At 44.4% G+C, this 17,399-nt stretch overlaps 1 protein-coding gene across 1 annotated transcript in view; it reads left to right on the top strand.

Annotated features, from left to right (window-relative positions):
* ENOPH1 (enolase-phosphatase 1) overlaps positions 1–11,593 on the top strand; it is a 35,759-nt gene extending 24,166 nt beyond the window's left edge. The window contains exons 2-6 of the mRNA XM_020892826.2: positions 943–1,044; positions 2,773–2,975; positions 4,748–4,880; positions 7,136–7,259; positions 10,503–11,593. Of these exons, the coding sequence (XP_020748485.2) occupies positions 943–1,044; positions 2,773–2,975; positions 4,748–4,880; positions 7,136–7,259; positions 10,503–10,642 (702 nt within the window). The 3' untranslated portion in view covers positions 10,643–11,593. The remainder of the gene's footprint in view (positions 1–942; positions 1,045–2,772; positions 2,976–4,747; positions 4,881–7,135; positions 7,260–10,502) is intronic.
* Positions 11,594–17,399: the final 5,806 nt, after the last annotated feature.

Below are 17,399 nucleotides of genomic sequence, written 5' to 3'. Positions count from 1 at the left end.
TTCTTTACCACTAGCGCCATTTGGGAAGCCCCACTTGGCATATAGTTGACACTCAGTTTTTATTGAATGTGTCACATTGGATTTGAAAAGACATATGCTACAATTGCAAGTAAATATAAAAATTTTGACCTAAGAGAAATCATGTTCCCAGTGCATGGGTTACTGACAGGTTATTTCTGAATTGTTTGGTGTGTCAGAATGTATAGGATGGATGGGATGGAGGAGTAAAAAGAACGTCCAAGACGTTCTTGGGGAGGGGATATATGTATGCATATGACTGATTCACTTTGTTGTTGTACAGAAGAAACTAACAACATTGTAAAGCAAGTATACCCCAATTAAAATTAAAAAAATAATACATAGGATATTCTGTAGGTATTCTGATTTCCAAACAGGAATCATGATGATCAGGTATTTTTAAAATGTTTGTTATACGTGGACATCATTCTGTCAGCAGATATTTGTTATGTCGAGGTCCCAGGCGCTTAGTGTAAACTGGATAGTCTTGATCCCTACCCTCAAGGACACGTGGTCTAGCCATCCGGTTTAGGAGTCAGCTGACGTTTTCTGTAAAGGACTGAATACTAAATGTTGAGATTTGAGAGCCATATGGTCTTAGTTACAAGTATTCACCTTTGCATTGTGACCCCAAAGTGGCCACAGACACCCTGTGAACTAGTGAGTGTGACCATATTCCAATACAACTTCGTTTACAAAAACGAGAGGAGATTGAATTTGGCACATGGGCTGTAGGTGCTGACTCTTGATCTAGTTTGTTTCTCTGTCTTTAACTTGTATCCGGAGCAACAGTTTTCATATTTTCAATGAAACTTTCAGTGTCTTGTTTGCTTGAATTAGCTGAGGTGTGATTTTTAAAGAACTTGATCTCATGCAAACAACTAAAAGCTAATGCTTGTTTTTTTCTTTTGTACTTCTATCTAGGACATTTTATTTCCTTACGTCAAAGAAAATGTTAAAGAGTATCTGCAGACACATTGGGGAGAAGAGGAGTGCCAAGAGGATGTCAGTCTTTTGAGGAAACAGGTTGGGATGTTTCTGTTCCCTTGCTTCTACATTCCCAAGGGTGTTAGAGCTGCGGATGCCTGAAGGCTTAGAATATGCTCTGGGCTTATTATATTTTTGTGGGGGGGGGGCTCATTTTAAAATAAGCGCTCTAGATTCACAGGGCGTGGAAGTTGCCGTGACTTGCCTGCTTAGGAATCCATATAATTAAATGGCCAGATTGTGGCAGTTTATTGTCTCTATGGTTGCCTCTTTCTGAAGCTGTTTCAGTTGCATGCAGATATCATGATTTATAAAACTAAGTCATTTCTGGGTGGAATGCAGAAAGGTCTTGGGCCATTTCGTCACATTTTTCATGAACGCCTCTTTGTGACTACACTTGTTAACCTCGTTCTCCACTGTCTCTTCCCCACGGCATAAGGCCCTGCTGCCCGGCCAAAGAGCTCCTGGGCCCGCACCTCTCGCGCCAGCTCACTCTCGGCCCAGTCTTCTTTTTTTTTTTTTTAATTAAAAAACATTTTATTTATTGTTTATTTTGTCTTTTGGCCGCACTGGGTCTTCATTGCTGCGCGGGCTTTTCTCTAGTTGCGGGGAGCAGGGGCTACTCTCTTGTGGTGCAAGAGCTTCTCACCGCAGTGGCTTCTCGTTGCAGAGCTTGGGTTTTAGGGTGTGTGGGCTTCAGTCCTCGTGCCTCCCAGACTCCAGAGCGCAGGCTCAGGAGTTGTGGCTCACAGGCTTAGTTACTCCGCGGCATGTGGGATCCTCCCGGGCCAGGGATCGAACCCGTGCCTCCTGCATTGGCAGGCGGATTCTTTGCCACTGAGCCACCAGGAATGCCCCTCCGCCCAGTCTTTATACCTGCCTTTAGTTGCACATGCTCTGCTCTGCTCTGACCCCTACGACTGTGCTCTGTGGAGCTCTTGTTCTGTTGTTTTTCTTATTAAAATTGCTTCACTGGCAAAGGTCTTACATGATGTGCCGAGCAAGCTCTCTGGCAGTCCTTTTCGAGTTAATTTTCTACATCAGACAATGTGGGAGGCTCTGTAAGTTCTTTCAGGACCGGATTGAAGAGAGTCACAGCCTTTGGGGCATGGGGCATTTGGGTTTGTTAAATTTTCCAGATAACTCAGGGTTAGTCTGATACATTCCCCTCTTCACCTTTTTTGATGTCAACTCTTGTTGTGGAAACATACATATGTATTCCCCCATTGTAGTATATGAATCATTGCATCTTTAAGGGTTGGGCATACACATTGTCACAGGCTCAATAGCTATTAGGGTTTTGCAAGATGTGGGCTGATTGCAGGAGACTGTATGTGAACCAACCCCAGGCATTGCTTCATTAGTTTCTTTTCATTGAATTCCAGGCATAAACTAAGATTTTCTTGATTTCTTCCTCAGTTAGTTATAGTGCAGAGAAAATGATCAGATTTAACTGAAGCCCTGGTTTGATCCTAGTAAATGAATTGACAAACCTGGTCTTATTATAACATTTTATCATTTTGTGCTCTTTCTTACAACATGCCTCTTGGTTTAAGTTTCAGCTTTAGTGATATAGGAAAGCTGTTGTAAACTTACGAATTAAAATCCACTATTTTTTAGGAATCATTCATTTCAGTCCCAAAGCATAGGATACTTTAATTTGTGATGTGCTCGAGCTCACGGTAGCTGGAGAAAGTTGGGTCTGCTAGTTTTCAGGTATCGTTTAAGGGATCTCTTCACAGATTTCGTGTTGTTGTTGACTTGAAGGCTGAAGAGGACTCCCACCTGGATGGGGCTGTTCCGATCCCGGCAGCCTCTGGTAATGGGGCGGACGACCTGCAGTGGATGATCCAGGCCGTGGTGGACAACGTGTGCTGGCAGATGTCGCTGGACCGGAAGACCACGGCGCTGAAGCAGCTGCAGGGCCACATGTGGAGGGCGGCGTTCAAGGCTGGGCACATGAAAGCGGAGTATGTAGCCCCTCAAGTGACTCAACACTTCACCCGCCCCCTGAAGCACATGCATTTTCCACTGCTTTTCTCTCTCCGATGCTAGTTGCACGATTTGCAAAGTAGCTAAAATCAACCTTCTATTTACTCCAACAAGTGAGTGTGTTATTTTTTTTTTTCAAAGCTGGGATAAATTTAATTCACCCAGCTAAATTGCCCAGGCCTATATCTGGCTTGGTGTGATGGTTGGAAACTTTTAACCTCAGCGATAGAAAACGGCGGCTTCCTTGAGCTCAGTCATACCTGATGCTTAGCGTGTAAGTGACAGCACCGTTGGGCGCTTCCCAGAACTGTTAGATCACCTGCTTCCGCTCTGTTGGAGAAGGAAGGAGTCTGTGAAATGATGCACCCGCCACTGCGGGCTTACTCAGTGTCCGCACTTTTCCACAGACCTTGGGGTCTGAGCACGCCTGCCAAAGGAGACTCGTGAGTCCTGTATTGCTAAGAGAGTCTTAGTAAGTCACATCTATTAGGATTTTAGGACATTGCCTGATGTAAAGCCTGAGACCCAAGACTGTTACTAGCTGCTTTTCTTTCTTTCTTCTGTCAATTGAGATGCTGTTCCTTTTAGGTGCTTTACAAGGGGGCTTCTACCTTTTAAGGATGCTTGAGAATTTCAGGCTAGGCCAGTGATGTGGAAATCAATATCAGTTAGTTCACACTGTAAAACACCCAGAGGAGTGGAGCCAGGAGACCATGTCACAGGAGTCAGCTCTGCCTTCTCGTAGTCTTCGTTCCTTAATTATAAAACCAAGGGCTTGAAGTAAATCACCTTAGACTTCTAATCCCTGCTTTGGAGCAATATCAATCTGTAGATTCAACATAGAATAATCCTGCCTCTGAGTGAAAAGTAACATAGGAAGTAACTCACAGTTATGTGAACTGGTTTTTAACTAAATCGTCTATTCCTTTCCTTCAATTTGTGTAATATATTGAGTTGTGTTTCATCCAGCAGAAGACTTCTCCAACATTTTCCAGATAATCCTCTATAACAGACTGACTCCACCTCCCAAGTTTCTTATGCTTCTCTTTTCACCCATTTCCTGTGATGTTCCCTTCCTGAACAGAATACATCGCAGAATTGGTGAACAAGTTAGTGTCAGGACCCAGAAAACCAGACATGACACTTTGCTGATTAGCAAATGTGAGATGGTACATGTCTCTTAACTGATTCGTTCCATAGTTTTTTTCTGTAGGGTAAAATTTGAGATTTTCTTAGTTCTCAAGAAATGTAATTCTGTTTTCTAGCTAATCGAAGACGAATAGCTTTGAGTCCCCCAATTTTTTTTTTTACTTGTTTGAGTACAGATCTTTCTAAAAGCATTTCCGTGCTTTCTTATTAAGGCACTCTGGACATAACCTTTTCTAGTCATGAACTAATTAAAGATTACACAGCAGTGCAGTATTACTATTGTTTGCTTTTTGGAATTCCTTAGGACATCAAAAAACTGCTTTCTTATTTTATCTCTTTGTCCATAATCACTTTTTACTGTCATTAGGGTGGCTGTGTGTCAAAAACCCTACCCCTCTCCCCTGAAACTGCTTCTAACCTGCTGTGACGGTGGCACGCTGGGGACGCGCTCATGACCTTTGCAGGAGCTCTCAGCCTCATGGAGGTGCTTTCCTGGTGTGCATTTGTCCACAAGTAGAGAAACTTGTGGCAGCTGTGTGACTGGTTTTCATCGGCTGCAATAACCTTTTCCTGCATTTTACCTCCGTGCTCTTCCCTCTAGGTTCTTTGAAGACGTGGTTCCGGCTGTCAGGAAGTGGCGAGAGGCTGGAATGAAGGTGTATGTCTATTCTTCAGGGAGCGTGGAAGCACAGAAACTATTATTTGGGCATTCTACAGAGGGAGATATTCTTGAGGTAGGTTGCCCGATTACTTTGTTTTTTGGACACCCTCAAAGCATAAAATAGTGGCTGTGAGTGCTACAGTTATAAACTGAGTCAGCATTCAGGTAATTGCCTTTACATATGTGTGAGTTGAAAAAAGTGGACAAAACGGGGGTTGCATTATGGAAGGGTGAACTGCAGCCATAGTTCAGAGTGTGCGCCACTTTGTGAGGAGTTGTTATACTTTGCTGCCCATAAGGAACTTGAGAAGTTTGTTAAGAATGTAGATCCCTGGGCCCCACTTGGTAGCACATCTTGAATCAGCAGGTCTGGGGTGAGGGTCACGCATGTGCATTTTAAAATATCCACCCTAAGTGATTCCGTTGACAGTAGTATTGAAACTAGCTATATATACTTATTTATATATGTATATAGATTGACCTATCTATATATTCATCCACACACACATTTATCACAGCTGAATAAGACATGAGTTAGCTTGTAAACCAGCTATCTTGTCAGTATTAGAAAATTGTCAACCTAAAGGAAGGAAAGCTGATGGCTTCTTTTGGTTGTTGAAGGTATCAGGTAAAATGTACAATAGTGGCACGTAACTTTGTGGTGGTGGTTTACTCGCTAAGTCGTGCCCAACTCTGGCGACCCCATGTGGGGTAGCCCGCCAGACTCCTCTGTCCATGGGATTTCCAGGAAAGAAATACTGGAGTGGGTTGCCATTTCCTTCGCCAGGGGATCTTCCTGACCCAGGGATGGAACCTGGGTCTCAGAAAAGGACACACAGACTTCTTGAGTGCCTGAGAGGTCACGGCAGTTTCCTTTGTTTCTGGTACTTTGGAGACAGATTTTATTTTAGCAGAATCCTCATTCTTCTGGAAGAGAACTGGCCACGTTACTGCACAAAATAACTTAAGGCCATCTTTGAACACTTCTTGTACCTGAGAAGGGTCTGGCTAGCTTTTCTGTCCCTCTGTCCCTGCGCCCTCTGGTGGACAGGATGGTCATTGGAAAAGAGAAAAAAATGCTGAGTAACTGAATACAGGCCAAACAATGTAGCACAATAGTTTACTGAGCTAACTATTTTTTAAAAATAAATATTTATTGATCCTTTAGCATATACAGAGAAAGGTTTGGTTGGAGATTGTCACAGTCTCATTTTACTTTCCTTCTTTTCATCTTAATTCTAAATCAAATATTAAATAAAATGCTTTCATTGATAAAACCCTTTCATTGTTTGGTAACTATTCTCCTCTGAATACAGATTTAAGCTTCTTTTCTGCTATCTCTGATAAAATAATCAGGTGATAGGAGACAGGATGTAAAAATTACCTGCTAGGTTCAGTAATGAGTACTTTATTCTCCACTTGCTCATTGTGAGACAGACTTGAGAAAAGAAAATATGCAAAACCATTCTTAACTTTAAAAATCATAATATTAATATATCTTAATTTCTTTGAGTGATTGTTTTTAGTTTGAGTGTTTTTAGTGAGGCTTATTTTTAGTTTGTGAATAGTTCTGAAAATATTCAAGAGATCACATTATATAATGTTTATGTGTGCTCAGTCGTATCCAACTTTCTGTAACACCATGGACTGTAGCCCACGAGGCTTTTCTGTCCATGGGATTTCCCAGGCAAGAATACTGGAGCAGGTTACCATTTCCTCCTCCAGGGGATCTTTCTGACCCAGGGATCGAACCTGCAGTTCCTGCATTGGCAGGTGAGCTACCTGGGAAGGCTGCCACTATTACTACTCAAAAATGCTAGATAGAATATTGGGTTGGATAGAATTTCAAAATGTTTAATTTAGAAAATCAAAGTTTCTTGAAAGTAAGATAGCAGCTTAGTAATGAGGCAGGTTAGAGAAATCTGTTCATGGTGTCATCAAAAGGACAATGTGGAGAACTTTTTCATCAGAGGTAAAACCTGGTCCGTAAGTAGTTTGAGTGCATATAGTATTGTAATGGTAGAAAATAGGGCATATATATGTAAAAGACTTCGGATATAAAATTGAAAATGAAAGAAAGCTGAAAAGATTACAGAATGATCTTATGTACATTGGATCAGTAGTTTCCTTCTTCCAGATGTTTATTTCTATAAAATCTTACTTTATTTTTCATAGCGTCAAGGTTCTCCATGAAGTAGACCTACAGGGAATATTTCTTGAGTGGATGAAGTGACTGTGATGGTTATTTCAAAGAAAAGGGATGAGAACCAGAGGGCCTGGGTTGCACATGTGCTCATAGCATCCTTCTTTCCCCTCCTGTGTGTTCAGCTTGTGGATGGTCACTTTGATACCAAGATTGGACACAAAGTGGAGAGTGAGAGTTACCGAAAGATCGCCAGCAGCATCGGCTGTTCAACCAACAACATCTTGTTTCTGACGGATGTTTCCCGAGGTGAGTAATCTGACTTCTTGCATTGTACACTCCAGGTTGGGAGTGGAGCCGGGCACTGGAAACACTTCGCCTTCATAAAGAAGGTTTCCATGGGGAGCCATGAGAAATGAAACAGGTTTCTAAAGGAAACTGCAAATAGATGCTTACAGACAAAACTTGCCCGGTGGTGATCTTGGTAAGAGGTCTAATGCTAAGCGGTCATTAACCAGTGTCAGGTCCCACCTGGACAGTGATGACTCAGCTTGGTCGAGAAGCTGGGTTGCTGGTCGAGAGGACTGTGCTAGAGGCAGGGGTGCTTGGGAACTGTGCTTGGGAACTCGGGGTGCATGGAAGGCAGTGGCCCTGCTGCGGAGTGAATGCATCTGAGGAGGGGAGTGTGGAGCACTCGTTTTCGGGGAGGTGACAGTCCTTTCACAGAAGGGGGAACATAGAAGAGACTGCTCTGCCCCATTTACTTTTCGTACTTAAAGTGAAAGTCGGTTAGTCACTCGGTCGTGTCCAACTCTTTGCGACTCCATGGACTGTAGCCTGCCAGGCTCCTCTGTCCATGGGGATTCTCCAGGCAAGAATAATCGGAGTGGGTTGCCATTCCGTTCTCCAGGGGATTTTCCTGACCCACGGATCAAACCCAGATCTCCTGCATTGCAGGCAGTTTTCACCTTCTCAGTCATGAGGGAAGCCCGTCGCCCTTTAATGAATGCATTCTGTTGCTCTGTTTTCCTCAGGTTGAGAAACCACTGGGGATTCTTATTACGCCGGATCTGAATTCCAGAGCATGTGTTTCAGATTCTTGCCCTGTTTTGCCCATCTCTCTGACTGCAGACCTGTGTCCTGTCTCCTCCTTCTACTGTTTGCACGTGTATTTTATGTCTGCCTGCGGTGCCTCCTCTCTTGCCAGTTTTCCTTCCTTAAAGTTTCTGATCAAAACTCACACTCTCTGCAGAGGAGTCATTTGTTAAATTGCAGGTTCTAATTCAGTAGTGGCACATTGAGGACCTGAGTCATTGCATTTTTAACAAGCTTCCAGGTGATTCCCACACTGCTGGTCCAGGGACCGCTCAGAGCAGTAGTGCTCTCGAGCAGGGGTTGATAGTAGTGTTCTGTAAAGGGCCAGACAGTAAATATTTTAGGCTTTGCAGGCCATGCAGCTATTCAACTCTGGTCTTTGAAATGCAGAAGCAGCCATAGACAGTACAGAAGTGAGTGGGCCTGGCTGTTTCCAATAAAACTGTTTACGAAGTCACGAGGTAGGCCGTCATTTGCTGACTTTCGTTCTAGAGCACAGACCATAGAGTCTGACACATGATTTCAACCTGTAGCTCTGTCACTGGCTAGCTCTCAGTTTCCATGTCTGTAGAATGGGATTGGTAATGTAAAGCTAATTACCTAAGGGTTGTTGGAAAGATTTAGATGGGAATGAAAACTCCATGAAGACAAGACCTTTATTTTGTTCCTGTTTCTGGTCCTAGCATAGTACCTGGCACATAGTAGCTGCTAATTTAACACAAGGTATTAGCTATTATCTTTCAGATAGAAACAGGAGGAGGAGGGGATTGTAACCCGAGACATGTTAGAGATATCCCCCAAAATATGTGGCTTACTTAGTTTCATTTGACTAGTCCTGTTTTTTTTCTTGTTTGTTTGTTTTGGCTGCGCTGGTTCTTTGTTGCTTTCCTTGGGCTTTCTTTTGTTTGCAGAGCACCGGCTCTAGGATGTGCAGACTCAGTAGTTGAGGCATAGAGCTTAATTGCCCTGTGCCATGTGGAATCTTGCTGGATCAGGGATCAAGTCCATGTCCCCTGCATTGACAGGCAGATTCTTTATCAGTGGACCACCAGGGAAGTTCTGACTAGTCCTGTTTTTATTTCTACCCATGCATGCAATAGGCTTCCCTGGTGGGTCAGATGGTAAAGAATCCACTTGCAATGTAGGAGACCTGAGTTCAATCCCTGGTTTGGGAAGATCCCCTGGAGGAGGGCATGGCAACCCAGTGCAGTATTCTTGCCTGGAGAATCCCCATGGGCAGAGGTGCCTGGCGGGCCGTAGGGTTGGAAAGAGTCAGACATGACTGAGTGACTAACACATCCATGCTGTCCCTGATGTTAAAGCACTCATGGTCCAGTGAGAAGAGAGACAACAGGTAGTGACATGTCGGGTCATATTGTCCTGTGCACGCTTAGTCACGTCAGTCATGTCCGACTTCTGCGACCCTATGGACTGTAGCCCTCCAGACTTGGAGGTTCTTTACCACCAGCGCCACTTGGGATGTGCCTCATATTGTCCTGATGGAACTAAATACACGGAGCACCTAGGATGCTCTAAGGCAGATGGTGGTGGCTCTAGAAGATAGAATATTTGAGCTGAATTTTGAAGAGTAGGAATCTGCCAGGTGAAAACAGTGGGCAGTCTAGCCAAGGGTTATGACATCTTTGGGCTCCAGGTATAAGTAGGTATTTAGCTTGATTAGATCTGGGGTTCCATTTGTCTCATATCTATTTAATTGGAATTATTCCTGACAGCCTGTCCTCTGGGAAACAGCTCAGGTCTCTGGAGGACTGATGGAAGGAATGGAAGAAAGCTGTCGGCAGGACATGGCTCTGCCTTTGTGCGTTCATAAGCGGCTAATAGAGCTCAGGAGTCTAGGATACACCGTCCTCCCAGTCTGTCAGTATAGTTACGTATTTGAAAAAGTGTTTTCTGGAAAGATTTAAAACTATTTAAAACAATAATTCCACCCCCATGTGCCTTTTTTATTTTTAAAGATTATTTAGTTATTTGTGTTGGGACTTAGTTGCAGCATGTGGGATCTAGTTCCCTGGCCAGGGATCGAGCCCTGGCCCCCTGCATTGGGAGCTTGGAGGCTTAGCCACTGGACCACCAGGGAAGTCCCCATGTGCCTGTTTTTTAAGCTTCAACAATTATAGAACCTGGACCACATTTCTTTCTTTTTTTAAGATTTTTTTTTTTTTTTTGAGACAAACCTTTTTTTTTAAGTCTTTGTTGAATTTCTTACTATATTGCTTCAGTTTTATTGTGTTGGTTTTTTTGGCCACAAGGCATGTGGGATCTTACTTTCCTGACCAAGGATCAAACCCTCTGCATTGGAAGGCAAAGTCTTAACCCCTGGACCATCGGTGAAGTCCTGAGACTTGTTTCTTGCAGTCCCACCTCCCTCTGATCGCTTTGAAGCAAATCCCAAGCATCCTATTCTGCTGTTTCTGATACGTCTTTTGCTTCTCGCAGAGGCCAGCGCTGCTGAGGAGGCGGGCGTGCATGTGGCCGTGGTGGTAAGACCGGGCAACGCAGGGTTAACTGATGATGAGAAGACCCACTTCAGCCTCATCACATCCTTCAGTGAACTGTACCTGCCTTCCTCAGCCTAGGGGAGGGCCCCGGGAAGACCAGACTGTCTTCACAGCCTCGTCCCTGTTGTCTAGTTTTATTCTAATGGTAAAAGGCATTTGCTTAAAAAATACAGATAAACACACATGGAAGTTTTGTTAAGTGTGTGTATGTTCAGACTTCCTTTCACAAGCACATAAATGGGAAAAAGAATCTCTGTTCAGTGAAAAGGAAACTTATTTTAAAGATGCTGTATATGTAGAAATTGTTTGGGACCACAACCCTAACCCTTATGGAGGGCGATGTATAGTTGAGAGAAGAAATTATGACTGAACAGGTCAAATGTGTTAATGTTTATCAAGTCAAGTATCAAAATAGGTTGGTTTGAGTGGTTTCTCAGAAGCCTTGTTATTTTGAAACTAGAAGTTTTTCAAAGACATTCCTAATAATAATTTACTTCCCCTTTTAAATTGTGAGTTTAAGAGTACAACAACCTAATTTGAAACTATTAATCTCTACTTACAAATGACAAAGCTATTTGTTTCTGCTCCAGAAGAGAGCAGAGTTGGGAAAGAAAATGCATGTGAGTCTTGATTAACCAAGTGTCTGCTACTTAAGAAACTTGCTGATCATTGTGGTATCCACAGCAAGCAGTTGCCTTACCAGTGGAAAAGATGCACTAATGTAACAGCTGAAATAGAAATGTGCTTCCTAAAGTTTAACCAAACAGCCCTAATCCTGCCCGTTGTTACAGATTTCAGAGTTGCCCAGCTAACTACTTCTTAGCACAGTTTGAGAACATATGTTAATTCCTATTTACTATTAAAAAATAAATGGTTTACTGAAATGTGTTCAAAAGACCTAGAGCCCTGATAGCTAATATGAAATGGATGCAAGAAATGTAAATTTTGTAACAGCATTATTTATCCTGGTTCAGCCTAATGGGATGGCATGTCAGTTTCATGTGATTAATAAAAGCATTTTCTTCTTCACTCAGTTTTATGGAAGCTTACTTACTGCCATAAGCAAAAAAGTAGCTGAAGAGAGATTGGATAAATAAGAATTTTAGTTTAGCTTTTGCCTTAATCTTGAGTGTGTGTTTGTGATATGGGTGTTTATGTGTGTATGCATTTTAATGGATGCCAGTAGAAAATCATTGACCATTATTTGAGTTTTATATGTATATATATATATATATATATATGGGTAGCCTTAGTAGTTACTATTTCATTTGGATAGTAAACATTCAAGATATAAGTGGATTTCTTAGATTTTTGAGAATCTTCTGTTTGAGGTATATAAGATAATGCTTGGAGGAGGCAACTATTCTCCCAATTAATCAAGAAAAATGAATGAATCCTGGAGTAATAATTTAAGTAGCCTTGCAAATAGGAGAGGACAGGGAACATAAAAGATTTTATGTTGATGGTTTCTGTGTTGTAGTAGCTAATTAAGAAGTCTAAGGACTGTGAAGATGTTATTGTTCAGTCGCTCAGTCATGTCTGACTCTTTGTGACCTCCTGAACTGTAACACAGGCGTCCCCATCCTTCACCGTCTCCCGGACTACACTCAAACTCATGTCCACTGAGTCGGTGATGCCATCCAACCATCTCATCCTCTGTCGTCCCCTTCTCCTCTTGCCTTCAGTCTTTCCCAGCTTCAAGGTCTTTGCAAGATATATGAAGATATAGAACAGTAGTAAAAGGGAGATGAATGTAAGTAAATCTTAGAAATGGGAGTAATTTGTAAGTGTTAGTAAAGCCACAAATGGTAATTAAAGGATGAACTTCATACAGATTCTGAAAAAGCTTATGAGAAGACAAAAGAAAGGGGATGGCTTAATGATAGAGGGACAACTGGAAAAGTCAGGAAGGAATGAGAGAAAGTTGTGCACCAGGGACGAGATCAGAAAGAAATGAAAAGAAGAATGCTCAGTTTCTAGCCAGTGGAGAATTGAGCTGGAGAGTATCTTAGTCCCTCTAGGCTGCTATAACAAAATCACAGAGACTAGGTAGCTTAGAAACAGCACAGCTTTCTTTTTCACAGTTCTGAAGGCTGGGAAGTCCAAGACCAAGGTGCTGGTGAATTCATCATCTGGGGAGAGCTTGGGTCTTGCTCTGGTGGGCGGGCCCATGCTCAGTAAATCTTTAATCCAGTTTTCTGCTGATGGGTGGGGCCTGAGGCTGCCCAGTCCTGGAGTCTGCAGTCTCTATGGTCGAGCTGCCATATGTGATACCTCTATGGTAGAGCCTGGGCTTCCCTTGTGACTCTGCTGGTAAAGAATCCACCAGCAATGTGGGAGACCTGTGTTCGATCCCCAGGTTGGGAAGATCCCCTGGAAAAGGGAAAGGCTACCACTCTGTTGCAGGAAGGGGGACCTCTTCCAGGGCCCGAAGCTGGGTTCTTGTCTAACACTCAGAAATGAATTGTCCGAGGAGACACATGCTGACAAAGCGAGAGATTTTATTGGGAAGGGGCACCCGGGTGGAGAGCAGTAGGTAAGGGAACCCAGGAGAACTGCTCTGTGCGTGGCTTGTAGTCTTGGGTTTTATGGTGATGGGATTGGTTTCCGGGTAGTCTTTGGCCAAACATTCTAATTCAGTCTTTCCTGGTGGCGCACTCATCGCTCAGCTAAGATGGATGCTAGCGAGAGGGATTCTAGGAGGTGGACGGACAGGCAGTGTCTCCCCTCGACCTTTCCCGAACTCTTCTGACTGGTGGTGGCTTATTAGTTCCGTATTCCTTATCAGGATCTCCTGTCATAAAACAACTCATGCAAATGGTTACTAGGGTGCCTGGCCAGGGTGGGCGGTTTCAATCAGTGTGCTTCCCCTAACAACTCCAGTATTCTGGCCTGGAGAATTCCATGAACTCCATAGTCCATGGGGTCACAGAGTCGGACTCTGTTGAGCGACTTTCATTTTCACTTTCACTTGTCTTTTGTGGTAGGGCTACTGTCAACCTCCTCTAAGAGCACTCATGCCAACACACTGCCTCCCGGGACGGCTGCTGCCCGTGGCCCTGTCCCCGCAGCAGGCCGCTGTTGGCCCACGCCTCCACAGGAGGCTCCTGGACACGCACAGGCAGGTCCGGCTCAGCCTCCTGTGGGGTTGTGGCTCCTTTCCTCTGGGTCCTGGTGTGCAGAAGGATTTCTTTGTGTCCTCCAAGAGTCTCTAGCAGGTATGGAGTTTGATTTTAACCTGGCTGGGCCCCCTCCTACTGTTTAATTGCAGCTTCTCCTTCGTCCTTGGACAGGGGATATCTTTTTTTGGTGGGTTCCAACATCCTTCTGTCGATGGTTGTTCAGCAGCTAGTTGCGATTTTGGTATTCTCGCAGGAGAAGATGAGAGACGAGGGGAGAGGCCTGTTCCCTCGCCGCTGGCTGTCTTTGTCGCTGTCACCGCACGTGGTGGTGGAGGAGCTTCTTGGGCCTCATTTATAAGGACACTAATCCCATTCATGGCCCCAAAGGCCTCTCAAAGGTCCTGCCTCCAATGCACCACCTTGGGGGTTAAACTTCAATGTAAGAATTTGGGGTAGGAAGGGGGAACACAAGCATTCAGTCTGCAGCTAGAAGCATTTACTATGTATAATAAAAAGGGTACTAGCTACCGTATTAACACATGTACATGGACTCTAGAAAAGTGGTACTGATGAGCCTATTTGTAAGTCAGGAAGAGAGACGCAGACAGAGAAGAGACTTGTGGGCGTGGTGGGGGGCAGGGTAGGGTGGGATGAACTGAGGGAGCAGCATTGACATATACACTACCACGTGTGAGACAGAGAGCTTGTGGGAAGTTCCTGTATAACACGGCAGCTCAACGCAGTGCTCTGTGACAGCCTCGAGGGGTGGGATGCGGGGTGGCAGTGGACTTCGAGGGGAGGGGACATATGTGTACCTTGGGGCTGATGCATGTTCTATGGCAGAAACCAGCACAATATTGTAAAGCAATTATCCTCCAGTTAAAACATTTTTAGAGCGGGTCCCAGAAACACTAACTCATGATGAGTAGGTGAGGATAGAAATAGATTTAAAAATTAAGAGAAAACTGAAGTATCAGATTCAGTTTGTCAGCGTGCGCTGGGAACGAAGGGGGAAAAAGAAAAGGTGAGTGGGGTCTTTCTGAGGTCCTAAGAAATGCATTCATAATTAATGTGATGGAAAAGGATCTTAGAAGAACTTGAGTTATTGAATAGGCTGGTTCTGAGGAAGAAAAAAATGCCTGGAGAGTAGGGAGTGAGCTAAGAGCTGAGTCCAGGTCAAATCATGATCCTTAGTAATAGAAAAAGAAAAAAATCTCACCTCTGGAATTTCCAGAAAGAGACAAAGGTACTAAATTTGCTAAGCATCTTACCTGCTTCCTTGAGAGCTCAGTTGGTCCCCTGCAATGCAGGAGACCCTGGTTCGATTCCTGAGTTAGGAAGATCCCCTGGAGAAGGGATAGGCTGCCCACTCCCATACTCTGGCTGGGGAATTCCATGGACTGTATAGTCCATGGGGGTCACAAAAAGTTGGACTCAACTGACTGACTGACTTTCCCTCTCGCTTTTGCCTGCACAAATATCAGGGCGCAAAGGCCTCTTTTAAAGCTGTGGCTCTTTTTATTCCTGTTAATCCCAGATCTGCCTTGTGTTAGTCGCTCAGTCATATCCAATCCCATGGACTCTAGCCCACTAGGCTCTTCTGTCCATGGAATTCTCCAGGCAAGAATACTGGAGTGGGAAGCCATTCCTTTCTCCAGGGCATCTTCCTGACCCAGGGATCGAACCCAGGTCTCCCACTTTGCTGACAGATTCTTTACTCTCTGAGCCACCAGGGAAGCCCTTGTGCTCCCTCCCACAGGAGCACTCACTTTCGATCTTGGGTCGTTAAACTTGGTTTCTTAGAAGAGAAGCCTCCCGCGAAGGGGCTTCTCTAATCTTACCGGCACTTCTTGGGTAGCAGGGTTTGCTGTTCGGCCTTCCGCAAGGCTGGCTTGAGTTGCTAAGCTTAACTGGTGACTTTTCACCAAGACAGGTGCACGGCAGCCTTTGTCCAGCAGAGGGTGCTGTTTCTCTGGGAACTAGGGCGTGTGCGTCCTCCCGAATTAACAGCAGATGGCGCTAGGAGGTAGCGTTAAGAGAGAACGGGGTGTGTGTGTGTGTGTGTGTGTGCGCGCGTGCGCGCGCACGAGGCGGTAGCGTTAAGAGAGAAAATGAGTGTGTGAGTGTTGGTCGGTCACTCGTGTCTGACTCTTTGAGACCCCGTGGACTGTCCCGTCAGGCTCCATTATCCATGGGATTCTCCAGGCAAAAATACTGGAGGGGGTGGCCAGTCCCTTCTCCAGGGGATCCTCCTGGTTCAGGGATCAAACGTGGGCCTCCTGAATTGCAGGCGGATTCTGTCTGAACCACCAGGGAAGCCCCGAAATGAGTGTGGTGGTGCTGGTGGTTTAGTCACTAAGTCGTGTCCGGCTCTTGTGATTCCGGAGACTGTAGCCTGCCAGGCTGCTCTGTCCTTGGGACTCTCCAGGCAAGAATACTGGAGTGGGTTGCCATTTCCTTCTCCAGGGGATCTTCCTGACCCAGGAATCGAACCCGGATCTCCTGCATTGCAGGAAAATGATTTCCCAGCTAAGCTACGGTGATGGTGCTTTAGTTACTAAGCCGTGTCCGGCTCTTGTGATTCCGGAGACTGCAGCCTGCCAGGCTCCTCTGTCCACGGGATTCTTCAGACAAGAACACTGGAGTGGATTGCCATTTCCTTCTCCCAAAATGAGTGTATTTATCCTTAAATCCATGACAGTATTTATCCTTAAATGCATAACATGATGTTGCGGAAGTCAGAGTAGTTTGGGAAAAAAACAGGAGTTACACACAACGAAATCTAGCCACTAATATTTCTCTTCCTTCTTTGTTCCCTGAGTCACATGAAAAAAAAAAAATCCGTCATTTTGGATAACTGGTTTTTCTAGATGCGATGTTAAATGAACTTGCTTGGGGTAAAAAACAAAACAAAACCTTGGAGTACAAAGTTGAATGTAGTATGTGCCAGAAGAGTTTGTCATTCCCACCACCCGTGCCCAGAAGGTAAACTGCTGTTATCTTCAACCTCATGTTTAAGAATAACTTTGTAGTTTTCGCCAAAGCATTGGAGTCACTCTAACAGAAATAAAATTCACCCTGCAGATTTCACCCAAGATATTCATACAAATATTTATTAAGCATCTACAGTGTGCTATAAGGGGATAAAGTCGTCCCTACTCTCAGGGTACATCCATTTTTAAAAACTTTAATTCGTTGATTTTTGGCTGTGCTGGGTCTTCGTTGCTTCCAGAGGGCTTTCTCTGGTTCGGTAAGCAGGGGCTCCTCAGTTGGGGTGTGCAGGCTTCTCATCGAGGTGGCTTCTCTTGCGGAGGACAGGCTCTAGGGTATACAGGCTGCACTGGTTACAGCTCCTGGGCCCTACATGCTCGGGCTCAGTAGTTGTGGCACATGGGCTTGGTTGTCCAGAGTCATGTGGGATCTGCCCTGATCACGGATGGAACCAGTGTCCCCTGCATAACAAGGCAGATTCTTAACCACTGGACCACCAGGGAAGCCTCAGTACATTCATTTTTGGAGGAAGCAGTCAATAGACAATAAATGATAGAAAATTAGACACCAGTAAGTGCCCTGAAGAGAAAATAGCGCACAGTGGCTTTTTACAAGGAGGATGCTATTCCATCTAATCTGAACATGAAAGACTAGACAAGTAAGAAACTGGAAGGAAGAATATTCCATGAAGATGGAAGAGCATGCAGTAAAGATCTAGGGCA

The sequence above is a fragment of the Odocoileus virginianus genome, chromosome 29 (assembly GCF_023699985.2).
Source record: "Odocoileus virginianus isolate 20LAN1187 ecotype Illinois chromosome 29, Ovbor_1.2, whole genome shotgun sequence".
Taxonomy (NCBI): Eukaryota; Metazoa; Chordata; class Mammalia; order Artiodactyla; family Cervidae; genus Odocoileus; species Odocoileus virginianus.
The sequence above is the reverse complement of the archived record's forward strand: the minus strand, read 5'-3'. Positions and strand labels throughout refer to the sequence as shown.